Source organism: Phyllostomus hastatus, unplaced genomic scaffold, assembly GCF_019186645.2.
Source record: "Phyllostomus hastatus isolate PE091 unplaced genomic scaffold, TTU_PhHast_1.1 phas_scaffold_501, whole genome shotgun sequence".
Lineage (NCBI taxonomy): Eukaryota > Metazoa > Chordata > Mammalia > Chiroptera > Phyllostomidae > Phyllostomus > Phyllostomus hastatus.
The window spans coordinates 26,183,675-26,205,514 of NW_025334033.1; the positions used below are offsets into that span (position 1 = coordinate 26,183,675).

General features: G+C 33.6%; 1 protein-coding gene across 2 annotated transcripts in view; it reads right to left on the minus strand.

The window, feature by feature from the left end:
- Positions 1–21,840, minus strand: part of VPS13C (vacuolar protein sorting 13 homolog C) — a 174,463-nt gene that overhangs the window by 61,408 nt on the left and 91,215 nt on the right. For both annotated transcript variants that reach the window (XM_045823143.1, XM_045823142.1), the window contains 11 exons: positions 20,906–21,022; positions 19,531–19,634; positions 18,965–19,132; positions 17,226–17,530; positions 16,198–16,345; positions 10,716–10,866; positions 7,809–7,918; positions 4,985–5,154; positions 3,413–3,669; positions 2,051–2,280; positions 290–382 (listed from right to left, as the gene is read on the minus strand). In XM_045823143.1, coding sequence (XP_045679099.1) covers positions 290–382; positions 2,051–2,280; positions 3,413–3,669; positions 4,985–5,154; positions 7,809–7,918; positions 10,716–10,866; positions 16,198–16,345; positions 17,226–17,530; positions 18,965–19,132; positions 19,531–19,634; positions 20,906–21,022 — 1,853 coding nt within the window. The remainder of the gene's footprint in view (positions 1–289; positions 383–2,050; positions 2,281–3,412; positions 3,670–4,984; positions 5,155–7,808; positions 7,919–10,715; positions 10,867–16,197; positions 16,346–17,225; positions 17,531–18,964; positions 19,133–19,530; positions 19,635–20,905; positions 21,023–21,840) is intronic.

Genomic DNA, 21,840 nt, shown 5'->3' on the forward strand with positions numbered 1-21,840 from the left:
TTCCTTTCCTTCACTTTCTATCCTAGCTCTACTCTCCCCCAAACCCAAGTTCCCCAACACACACGAAATATAATTGATAAAAACTACCCCAAACATTTGTAGATATTTCAACATACTCTTTCAAAGAAAATAGAATGCAAATATTTGCATTAAAGAAAAATTGTTTTAATGTTAGAGATACTGATTACTGAGTATGTGACTAGCATAATGGTCTAGTTATGAGATACCAAATGATGTTGTTACAAAAATGAGAATAAATGTTCATCCAAGTAATATGATATGCACTAACCTTAATTATAAATTCTCCAACTACAATATTTATATTTTGTTTTCCTGAAGTCCATGTGCATTTTTCCATAAATAAAGAACAGGGCTGTAAGACCTAGAAACAAATAGATGAAATTCACATTTCCTTGGTAATAGAACTGTTATATATGCAACCACGTAAGAACATATCTTACTTATTAGCTTGAGATTTTTAACTATAACCTACTATACTAAAAGCAAAACAGCAAATTAGCTGAGACTCTCTTGTGAGAACTCTTCTAAACTAATGCAAGTCTATGAACATTGTTAAAAAACTTTAAGAAATTCTCATCAATTTCTTTATGCCAAATTCTTAACTAATGATGCATATTTACTATAAGAAATTGAAAAGTCTCCTTTTGCTGCAATATCTTTTAAATGATGCTCATTGTAAAATCCACTTTAAAGATACCTATAAAAATGAGCTACAGATTATGGTAAGATCTAACATTTGCAAAGAGGTACATGAGGAAATGAAATTGGTCATGTTGTTAAAATTTTTATGACCGCTGAATCACTTGAAATTGTTATTTTCAATAAACTGGCATTTTAACCTTCAAAAAAAAAGAGTATGGCCCTGGCTGGCATAGCTCAGTGGATTGAGCGTGGGCTGGGAACCAAAGTGTCCCAGGTTCGATTCCCAGCCAGGGTACATTCCTGGGTTGCAGGCCATAACCCCCAGCAACCGCACATTGATGTGTGTGTGTGTCTCTCTCTCTCCCTCTCCCTCCCTCCCTCCCTCCCTCCCTTCCCTCTCTAAAAATAAATAAATAAAAATCTTAAAAAAAAAAAAAAAAGAGTATGATGAGCTAAGTAAATGAACAATTTTCAGACTGCTTAATAAAAGGTCAGTCTTCAATATAATAAGGTCCTTATTATAATTTCAAGTCTTCAAATGTGATTCATTAAAGCTATGAAGCCCATATTCTCATATATCATTAACAAAATAAATAAAATAACCTTACACCTGAATTGCATGGGGGAATCAGTACTACATCAATTTTCATTTAAAAAATATCATGATGTGATTTTAATACAGTCATTAATAGAGCTTTCTACGACATATGAAAAGAAGATGATTATGCTAAGAATGTCTTGTGATAAAGTATAGACTAAGCCCAGCATTGCATTTCTTAATCGAGTCACTTTGTCTACAGACAATTCTAGTTTAAAACAACAATGCTAATGTATAGTGTTGTATAATGTATAGTATAATGTATAGAGTTGTATAATATAGTGATCTTCTTTAGTATAAAATTATCAATTTAATACCAAGAAATAATCAGTGTGATAATTAAATTAAAATAATTTTTTCAACAATAATGTGAAAATACAAGTGAAGATAACTTCTAATACAGCATAACTCCACATAATTCTATTGAATTTTTCAATGTCAGCTTTGAGATTTTAATACTGATTCATTCATTCATTGGGTATACTTTGGGGAATAAATGAAAACAGCTGAAAAAAAAAAACGATGGTTGTAATAAATTTTAAATTCAGTTCAATAGAAGATGGTATAATGAAAAGAAATGAGACTGGAGGGAGTCCCAGTTCTGTCACTAGCAGCCGTGGCTAAATCATTTAACTATTTTGGAATTTAACATCCTTGTCTATATAACCTCAAGTCTGTATATAGTAAACAATCTCTGAAGTCCTACAGAGTTTTCACATTCTAGTATTCTATGAAATCAACCATTTCTGCCATCTTCAATCTAAGCTTAAAATATAAGGTAATTCTTACTGTGGTAATATTTTTTCCTCTCTTTTCTCTGAGAAAAGGGCAAGCTAGCACTTTAAGATCTGTCACAGAAGCTTCCATCATCTGTTGCTGTTTGGATGTTGACAGAGAGAGGTCACACTGGAAAGAGGCCATCAGAGCAGGGGCATCAGCCTTTGTCAGGTTGGCAACAAACACCACTTCTGGATCTGTGATCCTGGCCTTTAACGTCATAGTTGGACTTACAGAGTCATCTGAAGCAACAAAAATAGGAACCAAAAGAGCAGTAGTGTAAATCTTGTCACTTGAGGATATGCTATCTACTTTTGCTAAATTATTTCTAATATCTTGCTTTAAAGGATACGGTAAAGTGAACAACATTAATAATTGACTGATATATACTAATAACAAATGATTATTAACAGATGCCAATTGTGCTGCATAATGCAAGCCGATTCCTGTCATCAGAATATCATTCCCTCTTTGACCTAGCAGGAATATTTTGTTTTGAAGCTTTTTGTCAGAATTAAGGTGTGTGCATGTATATGCACATAAGTGTGTGTTATTAGGTTATGACACAGGAGCAAGGAGGGGAAAACAGGACAGGAGAATATCAGGAAGAGGATAAGAGATCATGATAAAGTAGACAGATCATTATTATTTGTTTACATTGACTTTGCCATAAAGTATAGACCGTAGTCTGTGTCACACAATCTACAGCATAAATGTATTAAATGTATATATAAATACAAAGGTATGAGATGCAATTACTGTTTAATAAATGTAAATGGAAAAATAAAATTCTGACCTTGCCAGTAAGTGGTAGTTTTCCAGTCTTGCTGAGTTATACATTAGAGAGAAAAATGCCTGACCTTAGACAATTGCAACTTAACATAGAAAATGAGTGATCTACTCAGTAATGCGGGAATAAACAACGCAGCAGGGAAGTGGCTTCAGTGCACACCAAGACCAGACATTCGCAAACACTGAGTTGAAGGAGTCTAAGGTGATGTCCACAGGCATTATGTTGTCCTCCATTACCCCACCTTCTCTTTTTATCTGTTCAACTGCTCTTCAATATGCAAAATATTTTATTCAAGTGTTTTCTTTGAATAAAAGAGTTCCCCCCAATTGGACAGGAACCACTGACACAGATTAACTCACTTCCTCTATTCCTGAATGAACAAAGAAATGTTACTACAGAACTGGGAACAGAGGTTTCCTGGCTCCTAATCCTAAAACTTTTCTAGAAAATATGTTTAAATTTGAAGAGTAATTTTACATTCTTAAATTTACCATTTCAGTTATCCTTATTTGTGATTTTTGTTAAAATATACAAGTTGTCATACTCTGCTTACATACTCTGCTATGACATACTCTGCTTACCTCTCTCTGTCCTGACTTTTGCTGTAGAAATCTGTCGTGATTGAATCTGTAATTCTTTTAATTCTTTTGCCATATTTCCCGGACTTTGAGGCAGAGCCTTGATAAAAAAATCTGCTACAGTCATCAGAAATTCCACGCTGGCACACACATACAGCTTGTTGAGAACTGCATCAAGATGACTCTTTCCATTGCCGCCTTGTTTGTAGCTTACATCAATCATAGAACTGTTGTCATCTTGGTCATTCTTATCAATCATTCTGAAAACAACATATATTATTTTATTCCTGCTAAAATAATTAAAAATGAAAGACTCCATATATATACAAATAATCTTTCTTTCACCTTTTAGTTTCTAATCCAAACAGAAACAGGCCACTGTTAACTAGAGTCTAATTAATTAATTAGCATTCAAGACATGATCTCCTAATCTCTACAGCAAGATTCAGGTTATTGAGCAACTACAAAATATTTTACAATCATAGTACAATCCTAGAAAAACAAATCGATGGCTATTGGAAGAAATTTCAGCCCTTAACTAAACACATTAATGGGTCCCACAAAAATTAAGAGATACCTCTTTAGATTGTTTCACAAAATACAACCTCCTTCGAAAAATTTATCTCCAAAGATCATTCTATATAATTTGAGTCCAAAACTATTCAATATAATTCAAATCAGTCAGTGTTTATCAAGTGACTACAATGACAGTTCCCATACATCCTCACATGTGCTACAAAGACAAGACTACCAGAAACACGATGGCTTTTAATCACAGTCCCCCACATAGCTGTGACAGCTACCTCAAACACGAAATGGGAAAACCAGAAAAGCTGGATACATGATATCATTATTTTTTCATTTACTCATCTCTGAGAAAAACAAAGGGCTCAGAAGTATTCAGTATGTATTTCAATGGAGTCCAAGGTTAGGTAGCAGCATAATTAAAAAAAAAAGAAAGAAATAAAAAACAAAAATACTTTGCCGCATTATTTGAGAAAGAAATAAAAACATAATTAGGATATTAAAGTTACACATTTTTCTTTATAGCAGGCTGATATGAGTTAATCTTTCAAAAATAGACATTGCTAATGTACAAATGCTAGGGATTCCATTTCTACTAAAACTTTGAAAGAGATGTCAGAGAACTGTTTAGAGACAAAAAATAAATTTAAAAATTTAGATATAATTTATAAATTTATATAATTTTATGTAATTTATAAAATTATACATAATTTTAAGATTTTTAAAAAAGATTCTGTCTACTGGGAACAATTTAGAAAAACATATTACTAATGGATTTGGTAATGTTACCATGTGGATTTAACTATTAAAATTCGTACAGTTCTTGGTTCGTGCTTTTAAGGCAGTATTCCATTTTATTATTAAAGTTCTCTTTAATTCAAAATTTAAAGCAATTGTATTTGACATCAGCACTACTTCCTGATACTCTTCAAATTGCAATATGACCAAAGACCTCTTTTGATCATCCCAAGCCAGGCTTCAATGCCTGGTAGCAATGCCAGGTGTGATGCCAAGCTTAAATAATGTATAGCAAATTCAGAGATGAAAAACCTTGATGTTGCTCTTTCAATGCCTTCTCTGAGATCATCGAGGGTGCAGGACTTAAGTTTAATGCCGACAGTCATTGAGCCATCCTTAAACATCTTCCCTGAGGAGGCCATAAGATGAAGTCTGAGTTCACCAAGCCGCAAACTGTCATTATGAAATGAAAGTTTGGATTCCTGTGGTATTTTTCAAGCAAAAGAATAAATTATCTTTAAATACTATGTAATTACTTATAAACATTTCTTAATCAAGAAATTAAAGCAAATCAATATCACAAATTTTAAAAGAATGGGTGTTAAAACACAAACAACAAAACAGAATAATTGTGCTTGTCAGTATATACATACGTACAATAAATACACCTATGTATGTGCTGATATTTAACAATAGTAAACATAAAAATTTATCAGTTCAATGCAAAAGCAAACAAAAATAATCAGGAAATATTTTTGTCAATCAATCATCGTAACTAGTAGATACTTAATGAGTTCTTCTGTAAAAAACATCATGATAGAAACTATGGGGTTTACAAGAATGGCAAGGCATGGTAGGCAAGCTAAGTGAGCTTATACCCTAACTGAAAAAAAACAGAAATACATTACAAGGAACATCACTAGGAGATGCTATAAGTTGTAAATGATCACAAAATATCATGTAGTCATTTATTCAGATATATATCCTCCCATATTCCACAAAGGATAATAAGTGAAAAGGTAAAGAATATAAAGAGCAAAAGCTCAGAGGGTCAAAGTGATTTTTATGGGCTAGAAAAAAATCATGAAGGTGAGAACTTAATTGAGCCTCAGAGACTGAGTGGGATTAGACATGCTATGAGGGTGTAGAAGACACTCTAGATAGGGAGAAAACATGAACAAACAATTCAAGATGCTCTGAAGGCACAAGGTACAGGCTTGAATAGTTCAATTAAAGAACAGCAGGGAATAAGGGCTGGAGAGAATTATGGAGGCCTAATCGAGGTCTCAACTCCCAAACTAAAGATTTAAAATTTTATATATAGGAAAAAGGACCTCAATCTTTGTCATCAAAACATAGCTCGAAATTGTGTAGGTATGCCTAGACTTTAAAACCTAACCAAATAACCAAAAAGAAAAAAGTTTTTGGTTAAGTAAAGAACATTAACCCTAATAGCTGACTGAAGACCATGAGGGCACTTCTATGAGGGTGATTTGCAATTAATTATTGGCCTGTGTTTAACTCCACATTTTCTCTTATTTAACAGAGTGCATTGCATGCAAATGGGTCAAAATGACATTATTATTGACAAACTTGGAATGACTTTAATTTATAAAACTGCAAATAATTCACAAATTTCTGATTTGTAACTATGAATAGAAATTACCTGTGACATTATCTACTGATCACAATATATTAATGTCTGTGGTACAACTACTGATGTAGACAATTTGAAGTCACTGAACTTTTTTTTAGTAAGGTAAAATTTACACAGCACTGAATGTTTTTGTTTTTAAAGTAGAATAGGAAGTTGTAAATGGCTACATAAAAATCATGTAGGAATGATTTTTTTTATCATTTCCTACATGATGGGAAATTATTTTTTTATCATTTCCTACATGATTTTTCCTTGCACCAATGTCTAGGATGGATGAAAGGAAAAAGAGCAACAAACAAGGAAGCCATTACAGTACTAGAAGCAGCAGTGAGAACTGACAGGAAAAAACAAATGTTCAAAGAAAAAACTCAGAGTAATCAGTGTCTAAATGAATAATGGTCAACAAAGAGGGAACTAAAAGACAACAGAGATTCTAAAGGTGGGTAACCAGAAAAATGATGGTACCTTAAGTGAAATAAAGAAGATATTTAACTGTTCATTTTCCAGAAAGGTAAATTTTCTCACCTTTTAGTCAACATTAAAAAAATTAAGGCAGTTCGTTATACAAATAACAAATACTAATCAAGTTTCAACAGTAACAATGTATGATTATATAATTTTTAGAAAACAACATAAAATGTAAGATAACATATAAATGGACATTAACAGATATAATATCCACAATCAGAAAATATTATAAATTATGGGTATTAGCATACAGCAAAGGTATTATCCATATTAAACATAATTAATTGATATAATAAAAAAATTATTAAAAGACACTATTTACAGAATAAAAATAGCTTTCTAAAATACCACTGATGGCCCTAGCTGGTGTGCCTCAGGAGATTCAGTGCCAGCCTGCAAACCAAAGGGTATCCGGCTCGATTCCCAGTCAGGGCACAAGCCTGGGTTGCAGACCAGGTCCCCAGTAGCAGGGTGCGTGAGAGGCAACCACACATTAATGTTTCTTTCCCTCTCTTTCTCCCTCCCTTCCTCTCTCTCTAAAAATAAATGAATAAAGTCTTGAAAAAAAAAGAAAAATAAATAAAAAATAAAATACCACTGATACGTTATTTAGTTCATATCATTATGGTACAGGAACTTGATTCTTCAACTCACTAATGAGTATACTGAATACATATCTACTACATATAAAATTTATATATGTATTTTTAGCTATATAATAAAATTGTACCTATAATTAATTACTCATAAGTAAGATTTTTCTACTAGTGATAGATCAAAGTGTTTTAGTGCTAATGTAATTTAGAAAAAAAATTCCTTAGCCTAGTAATATTAAAAACAGTAACAAAGTGAAGTCAAAGAACAAGACCAATGTACAAAGTATTCTCTAGTCCAAATAGAATTTTAGAGACATACAATTTTTTAATGAACAGACATATCAAAAATGTCAATATTCTAAAATTCAATAAAAAGCTAAGGATTTATTTCTCAATACAGAAATTTAGTACATACCTGGTTGATATCACTGTTATAAAGCACAATGGAAAGAGATTCAAAGTGAAAGTCAAATTGAAGAGTGACATTCTGGTCCACAGAAAGCTTTGAGTCTATCAAATCTTGTTCTGATGGTTCAAACATAAATATAAAAATTTAAAAACTTTAATGCAGGTATATGACTTTATTTATATTCTAAAAGCTAGGATAACTTATTATTCTAAATTTGTATCATATTTTTTAGAATTCTTTAAATCATGTTATGAGACAATATAAATGCCAATGATTTATTCTATATATATTTAGAACAGGGCAAAATATCCACAGAGGCAGATTATCCACATTTTAAAAAACAGAGGGGGTCTTGCAAAGACTATCAAGACAAATTTTTTTAAAAGCCCCTCCAGAGCAAGACTACTTATTAGAGAGTAGATTTACAACTATCAAAGTATTTCATGTAACTGGTTACAAGACATTCTCAGTAGATCATAAAACTAGAGGCATAGAAAAGTAAAATAATTTGCCCTAATATAGACAGCTAATCAGTACCAGATTCTCTGCTAGCATAATGCACTTCCAACTACCTTTAATTACTGTATCGCACAACCCACTACCTTGACCAGAAGGACATAATATAACTCAGTAACAGAGTCAGGGAACCTTTGGAATTTTGAGACAAGGGAGATTTCAAGAGGTAATTTAGTGTTTTCCCTCATCTTTAGGCAGAAATTTTTTAGGCAGGTAAGTATAGATATTGCTTTCAATATGCTACAAAGATACTGGAAGATACTTCAATCACTCTTACAAAGTGATTCTATAATCTCTTTTGGGAATTAAATCTATTCTTTGGTCATTTATAGGAAAGTGTGTTCTTAAAAGTTAGTCTAACAGCAAGCACTGTATAACTTGAACCACATAAAGGCTTCTCCAAGTTGAAGAATGCTGGGGTTTTTTTCTTTACTTCTCTGAAAAATAATTTACACTCCAATCTTCACTATGTTTGCAGGTTTCATCTGAACTCCCAAGTTTTCCAAAGTATGGGCTGGCCAAAAAGTTCATTAGGTCTTTTTTTTTCCTGTAAGATGGCTCTACAGTAGCACGTAGGTGCCTTAACTTCGTTCAAAAACAATTTTGTAGACTGTATTGTGACAACGGTCATATCAGCATGCATTTAAAAAAACTAATCAAAATTGGTGAATTTTTGGGTAGCCACTTTAACACTGAAGATGGAAGGAAACACGTAACATTTTTGGTATATTATGCTTTATTATTTCAAGAAAGGTGAAAACACAACTGGAACACAAAAAAAAGTATTTGTGCAGTGTATGGAGAAGGTACTGTGACTGATCAAACATGTAAAATGTGGTTTGTGAAGTTTCGTGCTGCAGATTTCTGGCTGGGTGATGCACCATGGTTGAGTACAGCAATTGAAATTAATAGCAGTCAAATTAAGACATTAATTGAGAACAATCAAAGTTACACCACATGGTAGACAGCCAATATACTCAAAATATCCAAATCCATGAAGTCATTGGTGAAAATGAAAAATGTGTCTTTTATTTTACAGAAAAAACTAAATGGACTTTTTGACCAATCCAATATCACATTAATCAAATATCCAGAACTAAATACATAAATTGATCATAGCTGAACATAATGAGAGCATCAATCACATAAAGCTTGCCTGTACACAGTTCTGTGTCTAACCATAGCAACAGCCTGCTTATCTAGCATCTGTCTATATGGTGGCATTAACCTAACCTGGGGAGAAGACACTAGTCTCACCAAGCTCATATAGCACTCCTAACTAACCACCTGAACCAAAAACCTGATTTTGCTTACTGCTCCAATAATTTGTTTTGCTATCTCAAAACACATGGGTCCTTATTATGGCAGAAGCAGCATTGGTATGGTATTGTTAACAGGCAGTTATACAGGTGTAACAGGTGATGATCAAAGCATTATAAAAACACAACAGTCTAGGGACATTTATTATAAGGAGGAGAACTTCATCTCTTTTTAGCCATGGAAATATTAACCCATTCACAGTCTAATAAAAGATAATATTTATAGCAATGACTTAAAATTATGAAAAAGTAAAATTATATTCTATATAATCATTTAATAAGGCAAGAAGAAACCTTGTATTTTAGAAAACTTACTCTTTGAAAATGGCTGAATTTTAAAAGGTTCAGTGCTCTTAGAAGATTCATTTTTAATAACCTGGAAAATTCCCTTATGTATCTGACTACAGTGGTACCTCAGTAGTTGTTGTTAATTCATTCCAACAAGTGGTGAGCAAGAGACGACTGGTAAAGCATTTTCTCTTGTGGGGTGTCATTGTGACTCATACAAGTTCTAGCAAGTGTGGTGAGTGGCAAGCAGATGCTGAGTGCTGAAACACTTTTTCTCATCAAAGTGTGACAAGTACCAGATCTGACAAGTTCTCAAGCCAACAAGTAATGAGGTACCACTGTATGTCATTCTCCAATGAATCCAAATACATAAAGGTGTTAACTATATAAGAATACCTTCCTTTCTCATGGGCCAGTCATCTGAGTAAGATACCAAGGTCCTTTTCTCTCCTAATTATTTAGGAACCTTACTCTGCTGCATGACTAGTTTGCTTTTTAGAGAAAAAACAGTATACCACCGCAGTGCCTCTTGGGGTCAGCAAATTCAGCCTTCACAAGTAAAAGGCAAACATGCATCAAGCGGGCTACAACACGTAGCCCCCCTGCCCCCCCTTAGAGCAGACACTGAGCATACCTCCTTCCCCTGGGATCTTTTCCACAGTAAATAATATTGATACAATACTGAATCCGTTCATGCTATATTATGCAGGGCAACTAAAAAAACCTAAATGTAACAATGGCATTAATGCTAATTTTTCTCCATAATCAAAGTAAAAATCTTCATTTATACCTTTGCAGTGGTCAGGTCCACTTGAAACATCTTTTCTGACTCTTACAACCTCCTGGACAGATGTTGTAGGGCTTGGCTGTGAAGAAGCTTCTGCAAGATTTTCCAGCAAAATTTTCATTAAAACTGTTAAATCATCTTCACTGAGAGCAACCTAGAAACCAACAAGTTGTTACTGATATAAAGTAATTAAAATGCAGAATATCATATCAATGTCTTAACTTAGGGTTCCTCAAATTGTTTATTTAACTCAGCAATTGTTAACCTTTTTCATCTCACAGCACACATAAATAACTAAAATTCTGAGGCACACCCAAATATATCTCATATTTTTTGCCAATCTGACAAAAAAATTTATTCATTCACATAGAATGGCTATAGTTGTGTTGTCTATTATCATTTTTTATTTGACAATCTAAGGGAAAAGAGGTCAGTGCCCCTGACTACATAGTCCAGTATTCCATGTTTTAAAAATTCTTGCAGCACACTGGTTGAAAATCACTAATCTAACTTAAAAAGGGGTGGGGGGAGTTAGCTTATTCTCCACACATTTGTGGGGATTTTTGCTTCCTTTTTGGAGTTGATTTCTATTTTCAAAGCACTGTGACTGAAGAATATGCTTGGTATAGCTTCAATCTTCTTAAATGTGTTAAGGCTAGTTTTATGTCCCAACATATGGTCTATCCTTGAGAATGCTCCATGTGCACTAGAGAAGAATGTATAATCTGGTGTTCTGGGATGAAAGGCTCTATACATGTCAATTATGTCCATTTGGTCTAATTTGTCACTTAAGACCAAAATTTCTTTATGGATTTTCTTTTTGGATGATATGTCTATAGCTGTCAATGGGGTATTAATGTCCCCTACTCTGACTATGTCTTTGTCAGTTTCTCCCTTTTGTTCTGTTAGTACTTGCTTTACATATTCAGTGCTCCCTGATTGGGTACACATATATTGAGAAGCATTATGTCTTCTTGATGTAGTGTTCCTTTTATCATTATAAATGTCCATCTCTTTCTCATTACCTTTCTTTTTTCTTTTAAAGATTTTATTTATTTATTTTTAGAGAGAGGGGAAGGGAGAAAGAGAAGAAAAGAAACATCAATGTGTGGTTGCCTCTCACATGTCTCCCACTGAGGACCTGGCCCACAACCCAGGCATGTGCCCTGACTGGGAATCAAACTGGCAACCCTTTGCTTTGTAGCCCATGCTCAATCCACAAAGCCACACCAGCCAGGGCTAATTACCTTTCTTAGACTTCTTATTGAAATCTATTTTGTCAGATATAAGTATGGCTACACCTGCTTTTCTGTGAATGCCATTTCCTCTGAGAATCGTGTTCCATCTTTTCACTGAGTCTACATTTGTTTTTGTAGCATAGAAATGTCTCCCAAAGACAGCATATAATCGGGCTTTATTTTTTTATCTAATCTGCTACTCCATGCCTTTTCATTGCCAAATTCAAACAGTTTACAAGTCATATGCAAAGAATGAAACCAGACTACTACTTCTCCCCCTATACAAAAATTAACTCAAAATGGATCAAAGATCTAAATAGAAGATCTGAAACAAAAATTACATAGAAGACATAGGTACTAAAATTATGGACCTTGGACTTAGAGAAGATTTTATGAATTTGACTCCAAAGGCGAGGGAAGTAAAGACAAAAATAAATGAATGGGGCCATATCAAACTAAAAAGCTTCTACACAGCAAAAGAAACCAACAAAACAAAAAGGCAACCAACCAAGTGGGAGAAAATACTTACAAACAGCAGCTCCAACAAGGGGTTAAAATCTAAAATATATCAAGAACTCATACAACTTGACATAAAACAATCCAATTAAAAAATGGGCAGAGGACCTGAACAGACAACGCTTCTCCCAAAAAGACATAAATGACCAACAGATACATGAAAAAATGTTCCACTTCACTAGCTATAGGGAAATGCAAATCAAAACTACAATGAGATACCACCTCACACCTGTTAAAATGGCTACTATCAACAAAACAAACATTGTAATAACAAGCGTTGGAGAGGTTGTGGAGGAAAAAGAATCCTCTTTCACCGCTGATGGGAATGTAACCTGGTACTGCCACTCTGAAAACACTACGGAGGCTCCTCAAAAAATAAAGAATAGAGTTATCATATGACCCAGAAATCCCTCTTCTGGGTATCTACTCAAAAAACTTGAGAACACTTATTCACAAAGATATATGGACCCCTATGTTTACTGGAGCATTATTCATGATAGCCAAGACAGGGAAACAACTGGAGTGTCCTTTGTTAGCTGATTAGATAAAGAAGATGCAGTATATACAGACAATAGAATACTACTCAGCCATAAGAGAAGATGAAATGCTGCCATTTGTGACAACATGAATGGATCTTGAGAATACTATGCTAAGTGAAATAAATCAACAGAAAAAGTTAAGAACCACATGATTTACTCTTATGTGGGATTAAAACTGAAAGCAACAATGAACAAACAAGAAGAACAAACAAAAACTCATACATGCAGACAACAGTAGGCCAGAGGGAAGGAGGATAAAAGATAGTAAAGGACAATGGGGGATCAAATACATACTGACAGAAGATTTGACTTTGGGTAGTGAGCACACAATGCAATAATAAGATGGCGTATTATAGAACTGTACACTTGAAACCTATGTAATCTTATTAACCAATGTCACTCCAATAAATTTAATTTTTAAAGAAAGAGTTAGGGCCATAAATACCAAGAAAGAGTATTTCATGTTGTATAGTTATGAAACTTTCCTCCTGTGTGTAAACACACTTCTGTCTCTACCCATCTTCAAGCCACTGCCGCTGGCACTCCATCACCCTTCTGCTGTGTCTGTTATTCTCTGTTTCATCCCGTTCCTGGACCTGTGCCTCCCTTCCCTCTCCTAACCACCTCATCTCCATTCTGCCCCTCTCTCTTCTCACCAAATACTAGCACCTTCCTGCACATTATTATTTACTCTCCTCCCCACTCGATACAGGAAGAGTACTGTTTCAGTTTCTGGACTCTACCAACAAGTAAAAAGATGCTCTCCTATAATCCAGCTCTTATTCTCAGTACATAAGCATCTGGACATACATAAAACATTTGTTTAACTTATTAAGAAATGCCTCTTAGAAGAGTAACAAATGCATCTACAAAGTATTTTTAGCCCTGGCTGGTGCAGCTCAGTGGACTGAGTGCCAGCCTGTGAAACAAAGTGTCGCCAGTTCGATTCCCAGTCAGGGCACCTGCCTGGGTTGTGGACCAGGTCCCCAGTAGCGGGTATATGAGAGAAAACCACACAAAGTATTTTTAAAGCTAAAACACAAACCAGGAAATGAGTATCTTATTCATCACCTAATTTTATAAAAGGGTAATGTGGCAGAAAGGAATAAAGCTTTTATTCCTTTTCTGAATAGAAAAGGAGAATAGAGCTTTTGAGTCAGGCAGATCTCTATCAACTCTACCACTTTCAAGCTATATTGTTGGCCAAATTCCTTAGCTTCCTTAGTTCAAGTTTCTTAATGTTTAAAATATGAGTATGGGAGGGAGGTGGGGAGGGATGGGTGGGTGGGCTGGAATGGGAGTAAAGGACAGAAAACTGTACTTGAATAATGACTAAAATAAAATTTTAAAAATGCTAAAAAAAATAAAATATGAATAATATCCTGTTCCTCATAGGTGGCTGCAGAACATGAAGCAGAACAAACAAAGCTGTCATTAGTTGTCAAGATCCATTAAACCCTTTAATCCTTCTATCTTTTGTAGGTTTTCCTTACCTGTGGAGTGATTCAAATGGCCTGTTTCAAGTGCTTAAATACAAATTCCCATGAGCGTGTGTGCATTCGCAGCACTTTCTCCTCTGAACACCATAGTACCTTTTGTCCCCGAAATGAGGCCCCTATCACCAAACAAATTGCCTGATTCCCAGTCTAAATAAAAATTGAGAGATGATGTGGCATGAGATAATAACTAGGGACTACTCGTTTGCCCCAAGCCCCCGTCCTCATATAGCAGGTGTCACTTGAACTTCCTAGAACCTCCTTGTATATTCATCCTTGTGATACCAGCCAAGATACAGCTGCCTGAAAGAGCAGCTAACTTCACCGCCTCATTTGGTTTCCTGTGGGTGAAAAAAGCAACTGCATCATAGACACAGACTGACCTTCACTAACTCTGAAGGACAATGTGAGAGGCAGTCCCACAGTTCTTAAAGAACAGTCAAGCTGATCGACCCAAAACAACTTTTGATGTCACCTGCCTGATACCCTTTCTTAGCAGCACTCTGGACCCAAGAAAACTAATATTCTGACCAATGAGAGGTTGTTTAAAGAGGCCTGCATCTCCATCAAATTAGGTAATGAAAACCACACCCACTATGGCTGCATTCTTGATTTAATGGGAGTCCTTTTAGTTAGAGTGATGATCACCCTTTGCTGTTAAACTGTTGGACGATACTTTTTTCTTGCTTTCTTTTGAAATACAGAAAGCATAAAGGAAAAGCATGGAGAATACTATAATCCTCCCAGTATATCTACCATCTAGCTAAGTTGAGCCTCAACAAATTGCCATATTTGCTTCAGATCTCTTGTCCCCATTATAGATGTGGTTGAAGCCCTGTGTTCACTTCTCTGAGACCCCATTCCCTTCTCCTTTCCTCCTCAAAGAAAGATACTATTCTGAACTAGAGAATTATTCTTTCTATGAATACTTTCTTATATTTACCACTATCAACAATATAGAGTATTGTCCATTGGCTTATTGTTGTAAAATCTGAAATGATATAGAAAGGCACTATCATTTTGCAACACATTTTTTCATTAATATAAGATATACCTATTTTGCTTTGTACAGTTCTAGCTCCTTCACTTTATAATGTCCATTGTATGAATATACAAGAATTTGATCCACATTCTCCTACTGATAAGACATTTAAAATTAACTTTTGCTTTCAATCTTTGAAAGGAAGAAAAATGGGACAAGTATTAGCCCTGAGATCTAATATCTTAACAGTAAGAGAGATATTAAGTCATCCATAATCTGGAACAGAGAATTCTCTATGAATACCCTGAACAGACACTGTTCCTCATATAATGTATCTGCTCACATTACACACAGGGACATTCCTACAACAATTCAGTTGTAGGAATTGTAGGAAAATACTACTGAGGTACTCTGAATGTAGTATTTAAATATCAATCACATTATACTCATAATTTAATTGTCTTAAAACTTTATTTTCCAAAATTACTAATAATATTTTCAGTAGACTGCAAAAGGTTTTATCTCACACCTCTTGCTGGCTTTACCAAATGTTTGACTAAAATGAAATAAAGTATAGAAAACTGGATGAATTCATTTGCAGTGAAAGTATTCCCTTTTAAGGTAGCATCACTTCTGATGTACACCAGAACTGAACTATGACCAATGACAAAAGCCTATCTAGCAATTTTCACATATTTTGATACATATACTTACCTGCATAGGTTTTAGTTTTCCTTTTATTACCATCCCTGGAATTTGCAAATACCATGTTGCTGCTAAATTTCGCTGTACAGACAAAAGCATGTTGACTGGTTTTAAAATTTCAATGTCATGTTGTGGTAAGTCAGCCTGCAAGATGGTTCTGAAAAATAGATAAGAATATATTTTATATTTTTGAAGTGTATAGTTTAAAATGAAGACTATCATACTATTTAAGTTTCCACATTCAATTTTCCCGAACACTAACAGCTTCTATCGGAGTAAATCAAGTTTATGTGCAGAGCTATCTAAAACAGAGCCTACGCTTGCTCCAAGACACAAATCTCACGAAGAATGATTACAGCACTATTAACTGTCTTTCACAAGGACTATTTAACAACAGCAAATACTGCAATGTTAAAAATAGATGTTGCACCCTTCTAAAAATGGAGGAGCCTATTAGCCTATAGTTTTACGGTACTGGTACTTCTCCAAACTTAAAGGGAAAAATTCACCAAACCCAGAAGTTAAACAAAAACATAACACTCATTTCTAGCTTGCCTGATAACAACTATTTGCACACCAAGTAAGTACTCTTGTCATTTAAAAGAGCCAACACTTTCCCACTTGTATTCAATAATCCTTTACATACCTCATTGAGAATTCCCAAATGTGACTAGGTTTAAAAATGAGAAATAAATCTTAAATTTTATTGTATTTTAAGTTTTCTCCCATCTATAGAAAATAGTTATGTGCAAAGTAAAAATATAAATAAAAAGGAATCTAAATTATGTATTATTGAATAAACTGTAATTTTGTAACAGGAAATTTTTACAGAATGGAAAAACCACATTATAAATTGAATAAGATAAAATGCAGATACTGTGAGGTACTAACCACTGATGAGACACCAATAGTCAAGGTTTCATATATAGAAAAAATAAGCAATGAGAACCACAAATCACCAGAGAACTTTACCCCTGGAAAGAGTTTAAAAATCCTATTTATACTAAGTAATACACAGTTGGATGATATATTTATACCTGGAGAGTTTCAACTGAGTGAGCTGGATGTTCATTTTGTCAATGACTGGGGGAAGAAAACAATGTTCCATAGGAACTAAGCTAAATTTGTTTTCAACTTTGATTAAACCCAGATCTGCTATAACAGCATTAGGTGACACTGAAGACTGAGGAATGATAATAACTGGTGCTTTCAAATTGATATCCATCAAAAGGCGGAAACTCTTTTGAGCCAAGTCTTTCATGCTGGAGGCAGCTCTTTCCGCAGCCTGTACTGTGGCTGCGCTCAAAGCTTCTTTGGCAGTTTGGAAATTGTTGAGGAAGTTCTGTTGGAAGAGACTTATATTTAGAGTTCCCCAAAACAGGATTTATTTTAAAAAGTTAAAACTTTAAAAATTATTTACTTTAAAAAGAAAAACTAAATAAAAGCTAATATAAAAGGGATGTTTTCTATGATTTTGTTTATGGAAAGAGTAAAATCTAGAAAGATACACTCGGAGATATTAACAATAATTACTTCTAGGAAAGAAGAGTCCTTTAACTTTCATTTTATATATTCCAGAATTATTTAGTTCTTATACAAATTTTGGTAACAATTTTTAAAAATCTCCTTTTTAATCATGAATGTTGGTCATTTTAAATTCAAATTTAAATAAAGAGATGAAGGAAAGCATGTTACTGTTCCCAAATTAAGTTCAAATATATACCTCTAAGTCACTGGAATAAAGTTATTATTAGAAACTACAGTTCTGTCACCTTATTTCTGAAGATTTTTTAAAGTATACTGAGGCAAAGGATGCTTCAATGTCTATAATCTTGCTATCATTAAAAGAGTCAAAACTTCTTTATTTAGGGTAAGATGCATTTCATCTCAATTTCAAATAAAAACAGATTTTGAAAAAAGATTTGAAAAAAGATTTTTCCCAATAAAGAAAAGATCATTCTTAAAAGTAATATTCATGATACTCATCCATTAATAATACAAAGCAACTTAAACTCCCCTCACTCCAAATAAATTACTTTCCTTAAAAATAAAACATGATAGTTTAGGTAGAAATCAATGACTTGTAAGCTTTGAATTTTAGCCCTGCTAACAGGCATAAGTGTATTTAGCCCACCATAGTTACATGGAAATAAATAATTAAATTTTTTTAAAAATTCTGGCCTTGTTGATCACAAATACAACCACAAGCTGTAAATTCCAATATCAATCCTTCAAACTGCCTGATGAGTTCATCAAAAATTCTTTTAGCTCAATACCTTTAAGGGTATTCCATAAAACAAACAACAATGAAAAGCCCTACATTTTTTAAAAGTATTTTAAAATATTTAACTATGAAAATATTTAAGCATAATAGTTTGTATGTGCAAAACAATGATAACAAAAATTCATTTGTTTATCCATCATGTAAAGAATTTCCAGGCCCTGGCTGGTGTAGCTCAGTGGATTGAGCACGGGCTGCGAACCAAAGTGTCGCAGGTTCAATTCCCAGCCAGGGTACATGTCTGGGTTGCAGGCCATAACCCGCAGCAACCGCACATTGATGTCTCTCTCTATCTCCCTCCCTTCCCTCTCTAAAAATAAATAAATAAAATCTTTAAAAAAAAAAAAGAATTTCCTTAACTATAATATTCTGTTCAGCACCTAAGTATTTACATACAACCCTATTAGTAAAAATTTTGACTATCTAGGTTCAGATATATAGGCAAAAATATCTGGGGCCTCAATGAGAAATAAATATATTAAAAAATGAACTTACCAAAAGAGACATGAAGAATTTATGAACATAGACAATTTGAATACAACCCACTTTGAGACTGAGTTTGCTGTCCACTTTAGACATATCGGCGTAGGACTTCCCTTCCGTGGCATCTGGATAAAGAGTCATTTGGAACCTAAAGACTTCATCTCCCAAAATAGAGACAGTCTGAAAACATTAAATTAACTGGTTATTACATCAAAATAACAGTATCACTGTACTATAAATGTGTCCTTATTATGGAACCTGTGATATATGAAGAAGTGCCATTTAAAATCAACTTTCAACAAACTATTAAAAATATTATACTTGACAATAACTAACTTCTTCCTGTATCAATAAAATCTGTTTTATCAATGGAGAGATCAAGCACTTAATCAGTCAGAAATAACTTCCACAAATCACCTAGTCTACAATGTGAAAGCAGACTATGACCATATTCATGTTCAATCCCTAAAAAAGTACCTGACACATGACAGACAGTAAGTATATGCTGAATAAATAAAGGCATCTGAAACCCATAGGACAAAAATAAATTTCAATATAGACACCTTGTTTCTAATTACCTTTTTGTGAATGGACAGCAAATCCACATTTGTAACGATGATATCCTGAAGTCTGGCAAACATGTCAGTCTCCTTTGGCTTCATGGAAACAGAGGCATCCATTCCTGTGGGAAACATTTACAAACTTTTCACCCAATCCAGTGAACCAATTCGACAGTACTTAAGTTCAGAAATATACCACCAAAATACAGAATGAATAAAAATTAATCACTATTATATATTAAAAGTATCAACTTCTATGTATGAGATACCTAAGATTATAATATCTTTAAGTGCTATGGGTATCTCATAAATAAAAACTGTGAAAATTAAAAAAAAATTTCCAAAAACAATTAATTACAGATTGCCAAATACAAATACCCTATACATTGGCAAGATTCAGGAAGAAACATAGATTCAAGATTCATAATGTTCATTAAACAGCCATTTCATAAATATTACATTATGAACACTACTGCTCTAATAATAAATTATAATAAGTATAATTTGATGAATAAGTCCTATTCTTTCCATAATAAAATATATCTAAAATGCAATCTTCTAAGATTTCTCTCCAAAAACATTTTTGTCATTCATATAATTTCCAAAGGCATAATGATTTCTAAAACAGTTCCTCAGTACAGAGAGATGCCTACAGCTGAGATCCAGTAATAAGCCCAAACTATCACCATACCAACTATAAAACAGATAATGTAGCATTTGTTTAAAGAACTGGTTTTAACCTTTTTTTTAATGATTTGCTAAATACCAGGCAATTTTCTAATATGTGTAAACTTAATCCTCACAACAATCCCATAAATTATTATCATAGCTACCTCCATTTTACAGAAAAGGGAACTCAGGCACAGGAAAGTTAATTAATTTGCTCAAGGTCAGCGAGTATTAGAGTCAAAACTGACCCTTGGCAACTGGGTCCAGAACCCATGGAAATACATGAACTCATCCTTATATCAAGCTGATGGTGGGTAAAAGTTATAAAATTTCTTTTAAAAACTTCTTTTCTTGATGCCATATAAACACAAAATATGACAATAAGGATAATGACATTTTCTTTACCCAGGGAGATTTTACCATGTTATACATTTCACAGTTTAAAGTTCTATTATTCTGAAATGCAAACAGGACAAAAGAGGTTAAGTTAAGCCTTAGACTTATTCTAAAATTTTTTAAATACACACGACTATCCCATAACAGCCATGAATCATAACAAATTTACTTCTAACATTTCAAAGTACAACTTTGAAAAGTTTGCAAAAGTCTTCAATGTAATTAAAGCACAAGGTGACTCATGAAAAATCTACCATGCACAAGCTCATTCTTCCTAGAGGTCTAGGTAGGGAAACAGAAGTACGTGCACCAAGGAATTACTGCTTACCATGTATTCTAATATCTGCAATGTTACACTTCTGATCACAGACCAAGACATTAAATGAATTTAATTCAGCCATAACCTTTAAATCAAATACATCATCTTGAGAAGTACTGCTGGACACTGAAGAGCAACAGAAACCTTGTGATTAGCAAAGTGCAAAAATGATATAAGATGCAAAATCATCTCAAATTCACTAAAATAAAAGTATATTAGGACCTATGAACAATCAAAAGGCCTTCATTAAGATTATATATAATCAATACAAATTCTGAGTCAATTTTCAAATATCCATCAGACAAAAAAATGGCATGTTCCCCTCCAAATTCAGAATAAAGGCAGCCTTGAATAGCACCTTAAAAGTACAATTTGCTAGATGAAAACTTTAGTATAATTTTTCTTCTGGGGAAAAAATTCTCTACGTTCAAATTCTAGAATGGCATTGAAGCTAAATTATGACTTTGAATTCCTTTTCATATCATATATTAGATAAAAGAATATTTCATGAAAAACTAAAATACTGTTAATAAAATACATTTAATTAATTATGACACATACATGTTATTAACTATAGAATCAACTTATCTAGAATGCACACGATTTCTCCATAAAAAATCCTAAAATAAATTCTATGATGAATGAACATAAAGAGCTGAAGTTTAAAAAACAATTGTGCCCTGGCTGGCGTAGCTCAGTGGATTGAGCACGGGCTGCGAACCAAAGTGTCGCAGGTTCGATTCTCAGTCAGGGTACATGCCTGGGTTGCAGACCATGAACCCCAGCAACTGCACTTTGATGTTTCTCTCTCTCTTTCTCTCCCCCACTCCCTTCTCTCTCTAAAAACAAATAAATAAAATCTTTAAAAAATTATTTAAAAAAAAATTTGTGATGTCTGTGCATTTGTATGTGTATTAAGAGTCACAATCAAATAGATCCCCTTA